Source organism: Amblyraja radiata, chromosome 6 (genome assembly GCF_010909765.2).
Source record: "Amblyraja radiata isolate CabotCenter1 chromosome 6, sAmbRad1.1.pri, whole genome shotgun sequence".
Lineage (NCBI taxonomy): Eukaryota > Metazoa > Chordata > Chondrichthyes > Rajiformes > Rajidae > Amblyraja > Amblyraja radiata.
This window is the reverse complement of record NC_045961.1, coordinates 46,872,829-46,885,104: the sequence shown is the minus strand read 5'-3', so window position 1 is coordinate 46,885,104 and position 12,276 is coordinate 46,872,829. Positions and strand designations below refer to the sequence as shown.

Here is a 12,276-nt window from a genome sequence, read left to right as displayed (position 1 = left end):
CAAAGAAGCCCTTGGTGGCACTGAGTCTGGGTTAATGTTAAACAGACGCTAAACCCAGGTCTGTGATTGGGTAGAGGATTTTGTGTTTATACATAGTATGTGTGTTAAGTTTTTTTTTGTGTACATTGTAAGTAAGCAGAATAAGTGCTTCATGTTAAGTGGTTTTTTGTGTACATTGTTTGTAAGTAAGCGAAGTGCTTCTTAATGTGAGCTCATCTGTAAAAAGTGATTGACATGTAGGGATGACCATCCCATTGTATTTTTGTACCCTTAGTGTCCCCGCCTCCCTTTAGGGGTATAAAAGTGTAAGTTATTCATTTGGGTTGTTTGTTTCTGTTCTGTTTATGCGAGGCTGCTGAGGCCTCGAGCGAGTAGATCTGAGGCCGTCCCCGCAGAGTTGTATATGAATAAAGAAAAGTTCGGAAACCAGTGTTTGACAGTGATTGACTGAACCAGAATAGATCCGGACAGGCAGGTCTTGGTGAAGCACAGGGCAGCGGCTCGAGAGAAGTACTTGTTTGTTTGGCACAGGAGTTGCAGTTTGTCCACTTTGTTGTTGAGAGAACACAGATTTGCAAGGAATATACTCGGGAGCGATGTGCGTAATCCTCGTTGCTGGAATCAGGCAAGTGCTCTAGATCTCTTCCCCCGGGTCTTCCTCCTTCTCAAGACCTTGAATACAGCCACAGCCCCGCCGAGGAGTATGTCCAAACAATCCAGTTTGGAGGTACCACATATCATGAAAGTCATCTTTGCGGGATTTCCACAGACGACATAAATGAACAAACACAGCCAAAACAGCAAGGAGCAGTACACTGTGGCAGCCATCGTCAGCGTCACAGAAAGTAAAGAATGTGTTGCCAGGAATAGAAAATTGTATTATAAAGGAAGGCTGGATAAGCTATGGTTGTTTTCTTTGAAACAGGAGGATGAGGGGAGACCCAACTGAGGATTTAAAAACACAGACGATGTATTTTCGTTAGCAGAAGGATAAAAAGGTAAAGGAGCACAGATTTATAGTAATTGATAACAAGATTAGAAGGGACGTGGCAGCATTCAGGAGTTCAATGCATGAAAGATCGTAACGGCAGTGCCCTCTTCATAATTAAACAGTACTTGGATGTGCATTTGAAGAGCCATGACTAGCAGAACAGAGTTCTAAAATGCTGCAACAAAAAAGCAATTTAGGCTTATTAAAGTATCTGTTATAATCAATGCATTTTTAAGTTTCTGAGTCTTATACTAGTCAGTAGAGCCAGGATTTTGACATAAATGCCATGCCTTTTTTGATGATTTCACCAGGATAATGCCCTTTTCACAATTGAGTGCCTAAATCAGCCTTTTTTTGCCGTTTTGCTAAAAGGTTGTGCTATTTTCTCTAGTTGTACCGTGATTACAATGACGTTTTCTATGTTAACATGTTAATATTAATGTTATTATTAACGTGTTAACATAGTATAAATTACAAGATAATTTCCACCACCGGGGCGAAACTGGGGGGCACCAGTCGGTCGTTCATTCGGCGTATCGCTGCCCGCCAGTTCAGTCTTCTCCAAGATCTATTTATGAAAGAACTGCATGTGCTGGAAAAATCTAAGGTAGACAAAAAATGCTGGAGAAACTCAGTGGGTGAGGCAGCATCTATGGAGAGAAGGAATAGGCGACGTTTCGGGTAGAGACTCTTCTTCAGATTGATGTGGGGGAGGGGAAAGAAAGGAAGAGGCGGAGACTAGAAGGAGAGGTAGGAATGGGGAGGGGCAGAAGACAAGGGCTATCTGATTGATACAAATACATCGATAGATGCTCCTGAACACATCGTCAGTGATGTAACCTGGGGTCATTGGGTGTTTCGGGTCTTTCAACATCAGACACCCTCGCCCAGGCGACCCAGCCGTGGTTGATCAGACCACGACTTGTGTTCAGGTGGCATTCTCTCCTCCCCATGGACCTTCTCTCCTGATCCAGAGCCATCTCCAGGCCTTCTCCGCTGCCTCTGTGGTGTTCTTGATGGCTCTTCTCCTCGCCACTCCGTTGATGCCCAGTACACTCAAGGCTCTGCAGCCAACCTCGATGGGCATACACCTTGCCTTCCAGCCCTACTTGCGGCAGTCTATGACCAGCTCTTCATACTTGGCCATCTTCCTCTCGTGGGTCCTCCCACGGCACTATCAGTTCCAACAAGACGATGTTTTTGGTCCCCTCTGAGACCAGGAGGATGTCTGGCCTCAGGGTGGTCGTGGCAATGTGCTGCGGGAACTTCAGCTGTTTCACCAGGTCTACAGAAAGACGTATTCCTGGCTGCTGTGGTTCTTGGCAGCTGCACTCCGGCCTTCACGAAGGTGATCATCTGGGTGGTGGGGCGTGCTCGTCTGCAGCTGCTGATTCCCATGCTGATGGCTTCTGCAATGGGTTTAAGAACCTGGTCGTGCTGCCAGGTGTACCGGCCCTGCCCAAGAGCCTTTGGGCAGCAGCTCAGGATGTGTTCCAACGTCCCCTTGCCTGAGCATTGCGGGCAATCTGGAGATTCCGCTTTGCCCCAGATGAAGAGGTTCGATGGACTGGGCGGGACATCATACACTGACCAGGAACTTGATGCGCTGTGGTTCAGCCTGCCAGAGCTCAGTCCATGTGACTTTTCGGTCCATGGCCTGCTCCCACCTTGTCCAGGCTCCCTGCTGCCTCAATCCAACTGCTCTGGTACACCTCTCCTCCTCCACCACTGCCCCCACTTCCTTCTGGACCAGCCTGCGCCTCTCCTTTCCCTTGGCTTTGTCAAACTGGGGAGTTGGGAAGCTTCCTAGGCCAGCTCTTCCCCGAGTCACTGCTCCCACCAGGACTCTGTGTCGTATCCGAGACTCTGCTTGCAGCACGGCTTCGCCGGCTCTCCACTTCCTCCCAGTTTTCACCTCCACCCCTGCTTGAGCCACCTTGGGGTCGCTGGAGTCCCTGTACAGCATCACCTCTCTGGCCCGAGTCACCGTAAACTCCTCCTCCAGGGACTTCAGGGGCAGCTGGAGCTTGGTGTTATTTCCGTAAAGGGCGATGCTGCTAAGGCTCCTGGGCAGTCGCAGCCACCTCCTGAGAAAGCTGCTGACTTTCCTCTCCAATCTCTCTACGATGGATATTGGGACTTCGTAGACAAGCAGTGGCCAGAGTATCCTTGGCAGGATGCCATGCTGGTAAATCCATGCCTTGAACTTGCCGGGAAGCCCCGACCGGTCCACTGCTCTCAACCAACTCTCCAGCTCCTGACAGGTTGCCTGGACAGATGCTGTATCCTTCAGGCTGCTGTTAAACACCTTGCCAAGACTCTTCACTGGCCTTTCGGAGGCAGTTGGGATTGGTGTCCCTTCGATGTTGAAGCGGAACCTGTCCATGACTTTGCCCTTCTTCAGCACCAGTGACCTTGATTTTCCTGGCTTAAACCTCATCCTTGCCCATCCAATCAGTTTCTCCAACCCCTGCAGGATCCACCTGCTTCCTGGCACTGACTCAGTGGTGACAGTCAGGTCGTCCATGAAGGCTCTGATTGGTGGTTGGCGCACTCCTGACTTGGTCCGAGGGCCCCGGCACTCTGGCTCAGTAGACTTGATGATCATGTTCATCGCCAAGGCAAAAAGGATCACAGAGATGGTACAGCCTGTGATGATCCCAACCTCCAGTCTGTGCCACTCTGATGTTACTGACCCTGATGAGACTCCCATGCTGAACTGGTTGTAATAGTCCAGGATGAGATCTGCCACTTGGCCCGGCACATGATGCTTGGCCATAACTGTCCGGATCAGCTTGTGCGGGATGGAGCCGTAGGCGTTGGCCAGGTCAAGCCAGAGTACTGTCAGGTCTGCCTTGTTCTCCCTGGCTCCTCTGATGAGCTGGGTCACCACTCCCCTCGAGACACCCCAGCACTCCAGACAAGCCTCACTTTTGCACTGAGCTGTCGATGTAGCCATTGCTGGAGAGGAAGTTGGTCAACCGCCTCACCACTATGCTGAAGAAGATCTTGCCCTCAACGCTTAGCGAGGAGATGATCCTGAACTGATTGAGCTTCTTCCTTTGGGATCCAGACTCCTTCAGCGAATCACCGCTGCTGCGCCACTTTCCCTCTCCTCCAGAAGACTTTCAGGATCTTCCACAGCCGTTTCAATAACAAGGGACAGTTCTTGTAGGGGACTGCTCGGGCCAGGGGTTGAGCTAGATCTTGCTCTCTTCACAACGTCCTGGACCGCTTTCAGGAGTGGCTCTCTACTATCAAACTCCCTGATGGGTGGAGGTGGTTTTATCAGGATGTTGCACTGGCCCAGCTCCTGCTGCCTGACGTGGTCACTGTAGGTGGTCTGGATGTGCCGATCGATCTCCTACTTAGAGCAAGCCAAACTCCCACTGCGCTTCTGCCCTAGCAGTTGTTTGGTGAAGCCGAAAGGGTTAGCTATGAAGGATGCTCGCTTCCTGACTCTTTCCTTCCGGCATCTTCTCTTCCCTGGCCTCTTTATACTGCTTCTTGAGGGAATTCAGCTCCTGCCAGATCTTGTGGATCTTCGTTGCTCGTTGGTTCATGGTGAAAGGTGTTCTGGCCGGCTTCTTCTCCACTGCTCCAAACCTTTCCACAGCTAGGCTAATGATGATTGTTGTCATCGTCCGCAGCGTTCGGTCCACATCTCCCTTCGCAGTTGCTTCTAGCACCTTGTCGACGTCCTCGTCGAACTGATGCCAGACTGCCGTCTTACAGGCCTGAGGCCATTTGACTCGAACCTTCTCCGGAGAACTGTTCTGAGGGACTAGTTGCGCCACTTGGAAGCTTCGGGCTCTAAGAGGTGATTCCAGGCCCGGCTCCTCCTCCGTCTCACCAGGTAAAATACCTGTGCGATGTGACACTCCCTGTCCCACCAAACACTTCATCCGGGTCTGGTGAATCTTCAGACCTCGGCTGTTCTTGCAAACCTTACCACATCTGCATTTGATACTCATAGTCGGTTGTCCATTGCCATTAGTCGTCAACCTTTGATCCGTCAAATTGAGGTGCTCATCCTCCCCCCCTCTTGGGCACCCCTGCGGGTATTTTTCCATGTGTTTTTCTGTAGCGTGATTTGGGTCTCCTCCTCTCAGAGGATGCGGTTTGGGCTGCCAACCCGCTCCGCCCTGGTTGCCGTCTTTCCGAGCTGGTAAACAAAAAATGCTGGAAGAACTCAGTGGGTGAGGCAGCATCTATGGAGAGAAGGAATAGGCGACGTTTCGGGTCGAGACCCTTCATCAGACTGATGTGGGGGTGGGGGGGAGAAAGGAAGATGCGGAGACTAGAAGGAGAGCTGCGAAGGGGGAGGGGCAGAAGACAAGGGCTGTCTACAATTAGAGAAGTCAGTGTTGGTACCGCTGGGATGTATACCCATGCGAAATACCCAAGCTTGTCTCCTCACTACATTTACTGCTGGCTCCAGTCGCAAATCTGAGTTTTCGAGTGATCTGTGCAAGGCATTCATTGATGCTGGAATTCCACTGTGGATATATGGAAACAAATCTCAGAGGTTTTTTACACAGAGGAACATATACCAAGCGAGTCATCATTACGGAAAAATTATGTTGATAACAACTTCAACATTGTTGTGCAGAAAATTAGAGATGAAGTTGCATGCAACAAAATATGGATCTCAATAGACGAGACAACCGATGCTGTGGGGAGATATGTTGCCAATGTGGTCATTGGTACACTGGAGGCAGGTCAACCGTCAAAGGAGCATCTGTTGACATTAGAAGTATTGGAGAAAACAAACAGCTCAATTGTTTACATCTTCACTTGCTGTACTTTGGCCAGAAGGTATAAAGCACGAGAATGTTCTTCTGTTTGTGACTGATGCAGCTCTGTACATGAAAAAAGCTACTCATGCTCTTAAGGTTTTATTCCCCAAAATGTTGTATTTGTCATGCTTAGCTCAAGGACTTCATAGAATTGCCAAGCACATATGTAGCTTGTTTCTAAATGTCGATCGCCCAGTTTCCAATGTCAAGAAAATCTTCCTCAAAGCACTGTCACGTGTGCAGTTGTTCAAGGAAATGGCACCCGAGATTCCGTGATCTCCTCAGCCCGTTTTGACTAGGTGCGGTACATGGCTCTCCACTGTACTCTACTACGCTGCAAATTTTGAAAAGATAAAAGAAATCGTCAACAGTTTTGAAGAAGAATTTGCTGTAGTCAGGATCGTCAGTGAAATCATGTAGAAAAAGTCCCTCCACTGCGATCTTGTGTTTATTGCTTCCAATTTTGCAAACTTCCCACAAGTTAACACTTCCCTTGAGAAACGTGGCGAAACATTAGTGAATAACTTACACGTTTTCAACAAAGTAACTGACGATATTCGTAAAGTTCCTGGCGATGTAGGTAAAGATATACAAGGAAAATATGAGAGTGATTTTAGGTAACAAAGATCTTGAAGAAATACAAAACATAGCTTAAAGTTCTCAAAGGCAGTTGTAATGCACAAGATATCGACATTAATATAGAGTCTGTAGCTTGTTTCGGGTATGCACCAGTGACCTCAGCTGAGGTAGAAATGTTTTTCACTGAAGGATATTAACACCAGATCATTTGAAAAAAATGCGAGTAATGATATGCAACCAGGCAACTTTGGTCATTTAATGTAGAATACCTTTATATTATCATTTTTAACCATATCTTGGGGGTGGAAATACATGTCTTTTAATGTAAATAAATGCCCTTTTTGTGCCTTCTTTGTAATTATATTATGCCTTTTTGCTTGCCTATTTCAGAGTTTTTAGTGCCTAAACTTCCTGGCTCCACTAATCAATTTTGGCAAATATGTGGAAGAGTGCTAAAATGCAAAAGGAAAAAAAAGTTTTGTATTTATAACAAAATTTATATTGTATAGACCTTGTGGACTATGATGGTACCGTATACCGCAGAAGTCGCCAACATTTGCTTGCCGTGAAGGAACCCCGTCCCCCACCAGCCGGTCCTTATGCTCCACCGCTTCAGTTCCAGCCGCCTGCTGCCCTACCTTCCACCAGCCCCAGCACGTCCCACACTCCTCCACGACCAGCGGCTATGACTAACCACGGGTCTACCCCTCCTGCATGCTTCCCCTGTCGGCCACCACTGGCGTCCCCCGCTACTTTCTCGCTTCCGGGTTCACCCCCTCCCTCTAATCTTTCCGGTGAAGGAGGAGAGGGTTTGGTCTGCATGCGTTCGGGTCGTATTAGTAGACCGCCTGATAGATATGGTGAATTTGTCTAATTCTTATGTAGATTGGCTTATGCATGACAACCAATCATAATAGGTTAGCATCACTAACCCCACCTTACTGTGCCATTTATATTAACACCCACTTCCTACACTGCTCAGTTCTGGAAGCAGTCAGGATGCTCTGACAACTAACAATCTACTGTACTGCTATAGTTTGCAAATTGATTAAAGATGATCTTGGATTACATATTGTGTGAATCTCTTGTTTACAAATATCATGGCAGTATTTTTTATTTTTTTAATCTTTCACAATTGGACATACATCCTTATCAAGTAAAATGGCTTTTGATCCTAAAGGTAAAATGCTCTGCATAGGCTGATACACACAAAATGCCTTTTATCCAAGTGTAGATAAGGAGCTTTCTAACACATAATGGAAATATCAGATCAGACAACTCCATTACAGATTTACAGTTTCGATTATAAACACAATTTACAACTTCCAGGAGGCACAAATAATTAAATCTAATGTGCAGTTGATCAAAGTTCCTTAGTTTCAAACTGCACTGTGGACTAAAATTAAATCTTGAACATTTCACTTAGTCAAAATTTTATGTCTGTACAAAATGAAAATCTTTGTACTTTAATAGTACAACATTGACTAATTATACATCACTACAACTGATATTAGTTTTGCCGAAACATCTTTGCTTGTTTCCGATGAGTGAATTAGAAAAAAAACGATTTAGAGACATAACATCTCTAGAAATGCAAACATTTCCTTTCTACCTGAGAGTAAGTTGCATGTGACAGAGTAAATTCACTGAACCCAAAGTACCAATGAGAAACGATGATCAGACCAGAGATTCAAGACTTGATTCTGTGATTCACAGTCTCCTGAACGTCCTTTGCAGAGAGTAGGAAATTCAGCCAAATATGCATACAAAACACAGGGAATCAGCAGCAACTTTTACAAAAGTATTTTGTTTTGGTTTGAAAGCTATCATTATGGCAATCCAGGCATGAAAGCGCCCAAGTTTGAAACTGAATAATTAACTACAAGAGCCCTTGCATGTTTTTTGCCCTTGACATAGTTGAATTGCTTCTTGGGATATCAGAGGATATCTGCTATTCTAGTGCTACCTCATATCATTATTGGAAGAAAGTTGATATCTATTACCAGTTAATTAAAATGGAAAATAACTAATTTGAAGCATGTGACAAATACTTCAACTGGAAGTACAGATTTATACATACACAGAAATATTTTACAGCTGGTACATTTGTGCTTTAGAACAAAAATAACCTTAAATTCAGCAGAACCATAGAGTACTTCTAAACCCCATTAATTCTCTGATTATACCCAAGGCTGCCAGCCGGGAAAGAGCCGACTGAGATTCTTTGGGTCTCTGGCTTGTTGTATGAGTAGGTTCACCTGCCCACCAACACTGAGGACTGCACCTTCTTCAACGCCCTTCAATTTCTCCTGAAGTCTCAGTAAGACACGTTCTGCCACTTTGTTGATGCTCTTGTCATCACTGTTGAAAGAAAATATGGCAGATGACCATGGATCTGAGGCAGGTACTTTAAATGCAAGACACAAGTTTTGTTTAGAGAAACAGGCCCTTCGGCCCACCAAGTCTACACTGATCTTCAAATACCTGTACACTAGTTCTATGTTATCCCACTTTTACATCCTACACACGAGGGGCAATTTACAGAAGCCAATTAACCTACAAACCTGCACATCTTTGGAATGTGGGAGCAAAACAAAGCACCTGGAGAAAACCCACGAGGTCACAGGGAGAATGCACAAACAGCACCTGTAGCTAGTATGAAACAGGTTTCTGGCACTGCAAGGCAGCAACTCTACCATTGTGCCATTGAACCATTTGCGACCTTTATTATAAAAATCTCGAGGTAATTCAAAGCTTAGCAGACCAATATCAACGCTAATCCCTAAAGAGATGTGCCATCAATATCTTCCAGCCCCTCGCCCCACCCCCAATTTCCTGCCAATCCATCCACCTCCCAAGGTCAGTGCTAAGACATAATCCCATTGAAAAGTTCAACATTCTAATGAGGCTTAACAGGGTGGATGTAGGGAATTATGTTCCCCTTCCCGATGTGTCTGGCACCAGGAATCACAGACTCTTAATAAGGATCAACAAGATAATTCAAGATAAAAATGAAGGAAAAAAAAGTTCTTGCACACAGAGGGGAGTGACATTTCGTTACTCTTCACTGAAAGCGGCTTTGGCGATTAATTCATTGGGTTTATTGAAGATAATCATGAGATTTTGGACCATAAAACATATGAGCAGAATTAGGCCATTCGGCCCATTGAATTTGCTGAAGTTTAGTTTATGATCGAGCTTTATCATCGAGTTTTAGTTTATGATACAAAGAGAAACAAGAGATATGTTGATGGTGCAGGAAAGTGGTGCTGAAGTAAAGATCCAGCCATGATGTTGTTGACTGGTGAAACAGGCACAAGGGGATGATCAGCTACACCTGCTTCTATTGCTTATTTTGACATGAATATATATACAATACTATATAATTATTATATTATTATATAATATTCTTATATGATACAAAATAATAGTATGTATACCCCATGTATAATTTCATAGATTTTAACTTGTATGAATTTATACATGGGATATTATTTCTAAGTGCACAGTAAGGAGGATAATAACAAACGTTAGGAGAATGCAGACAGACTTGTAAAATTCGGAGTCACATGGTCAGTGAAATTTAATGCAGAAACGGTGAAATTATTTATTCTGGTTGGAAGGATGGGAAGATAGAATTCTCTGCATTTACATTAGCTTTCAAGCCATTAGAAAAAGAGTGCTCTAAGAAATGACATGCAGGATTGTTGGCTTTATAAGTTAAAAGTTATGTTACCAAACCTTTATGAGCATGGAATAATATAGCACAGGATCAGGCCCTTCAATCCACAAAGACTATGCCAAACATGATACCAACTCCCAAATCTATCATTTTTGCGATTGCAATGTTCCTTTCAAGAGTAAAGCGAAAGTGGGCAGTGTGCCAAACAATTTAACTCCCCTTCCCATTCCCACACTGGCCTTTCTGTCCGGGGCCTCCTCCACTGTCAGAGTGAGGCCACATGCAAATTGGAGGAACAGCACCTCACATTTCGCTTGAGCAGGTTACAAACCAGCGGTATGAGGTTGATTTCTCTAATTTCACGTAACCCTTGCATTCACTCTCCCCCCTTCTCCCCCCCTGGTCATCCTATTAGGTCCACTGTTTGTATCCCTGTGTCCCTTCGTTATCACCTCTTCTCCAGCCAACAATGAGCTATTATGGGCTCCACCTTTCCTTGGTTATCTGTTACCGGTCCCGATTTGTTCTGGCGTTTACCTACCTCCAGTTCTCTTTCCTCTATTTCAGTATGAAAAAGGGTTCCAACCCAAAATATCACCCATCCATTTTCTCCAGAGATACTGCCTGACCTGCTGAGTTACTCCAGCACTTCGTACCTATCTTTGGTATAAACCAGCATCTGCAGTTCCTTTCTACACATACATTGTCATAACACATGTTCAACCTAATAGGCTGCAAATTATGGGAATAATATTAATGTCAAGGGTGCACTGTTGAAACTCTGGCAACATGTTGTAGAAAACCTGTGGTTTGACACTTCCCTCCATCCTTCACACCACAATCCCAGCTATTTGAGTATTTCTTCATTTTTCAAAATAATTTTATCTACATTATTTTATTCTTTGCACTTCTCAACAACTTATCCCATGATGCTCAACATTAGAAATACCTTGTTTGCAAAATTAGTGACACCAGCAAGCAATTGCTCCTTAATACAATGGATAAAATGAGCTTAAAACCTCTGGCATTGATCATTACATATCTTAAACCATACTGATCCTTACGTAATCTTTCCATCACATTCGTTGTCGTCCCCAGCCACAGAGGAGTTCAACGTGGAAGGAAGGTCTGTATCTTCAGGCCTCTGTTGTAGGTGAAGTGCTTTTAAAGGATTCATGGTCCAATCAAAAAGAGGGTCATATAGCAGCACCTACAAAGCATGAATGTAGAGGAAAGGACAAAAGATTAAAGACAGAATCATATCTTCATAAAGATTTTGCTCTCATTTTGAATTGACATTAAGACGTCAGTAGGATTGGTTGGGAAAACTTTGATCACTTTCTCTGGAGTGTTGTATGCCGAGGACCTGATAGAAATTTATAAAAATACGAGAGATATATAGTTTAGTTTAGTTTAGAGACACAGCACGGAAACAGAATCTTTGGCCCACCGAGTCCATGCCGACCAGCAATCCCCGCACTTCAACACTATCATACATATTCTAGCGATGATTTACTGTTATACAAAGCCTATTAACCTACAACACTGTACATCTTTCGAGTGTGGGAGGAAACCAAAGATCTCGGAGGAAACCCACACAGTCACGGGGAGAATATACAAGCTCCGTACAGACAGCACCCGTAGTCAGGATCGAATCAGGTCTCCGGTGCTGGAAGCGCTGGAAGGCAGCAACTCGACTGCTGCACCACCGTGGCGCCTGAATAGGGTCGAGAGTCAGTCTTGCTCCCAGAGTGGAAATGTCAAACTCTAGAAAGCATAGGTTTAAGGGGAGAAGGGAAGGTTTAAACAAGATTCAGGAGGCTACTCTTTTATTTTCCCCAAGAGAGAGTATTTAGTTTAGTTTAGAGATACAGCGTAGAAATGGACGGAAGGAACTCAAAAAGAAATTTGGGCAGAGATGGGTGTGGAACTGGAAGTGAACAACAACATGTTCTAGGATCTAAACAGAAAAAAAACAATTTGGAGACAGAGCAGTCATTGTGTAAGATGGAAGAATGGTAATTGGGTATTTACAGAATTACTCGGCACTGAAAAAGAAAACTATTGGTTTTATTGGATGTAGTGTACCTGGACTTCCGGAAAGCATTTGATAAGGTCCCACATAGGAGATTAGTGGGCATAATTAGGGCACATGGTATTGGAGGTAGAGTGCTGACATGGATAGAGAAGTGGTTGGCAGCCAGGAAACAAGGAGTAGGGATTAA

General features: G+C 44.8%; 1 protein-coding gene and 1 pseudogene across 1 annotated transcript in view; both read right to left on the bottom strand.

The window, feature by feature from the left end:
* Positions 1 to 1,864: 1,864 nt before the first annotated feature.
* Positions 1,865 to 4,639, bottom strand: LOC116973991 (annotated as a pseudogene).
* Positions 4,640 to 7,454: 2,815 nt separating this feature from the next.
* atm (ATM serine/threonine kinase) overlaps positions 7,455 to 12,276 on the bottom strand; it is a 183,993-nt gene continuing 179,171 nt past the window's right edge. The window contains 2 exon segments of the mRNA XM_033023432.1: positions 7,455 to 8,730; positions 11,116 to 11,261. Coding sequence (XP_032879323.1) covers positions 8,550 to 8,730; positions 11,116 to 11,261 — 327 coding nt within the window. The 3' untranslated portion in view covers positions 7,455 to 8,549.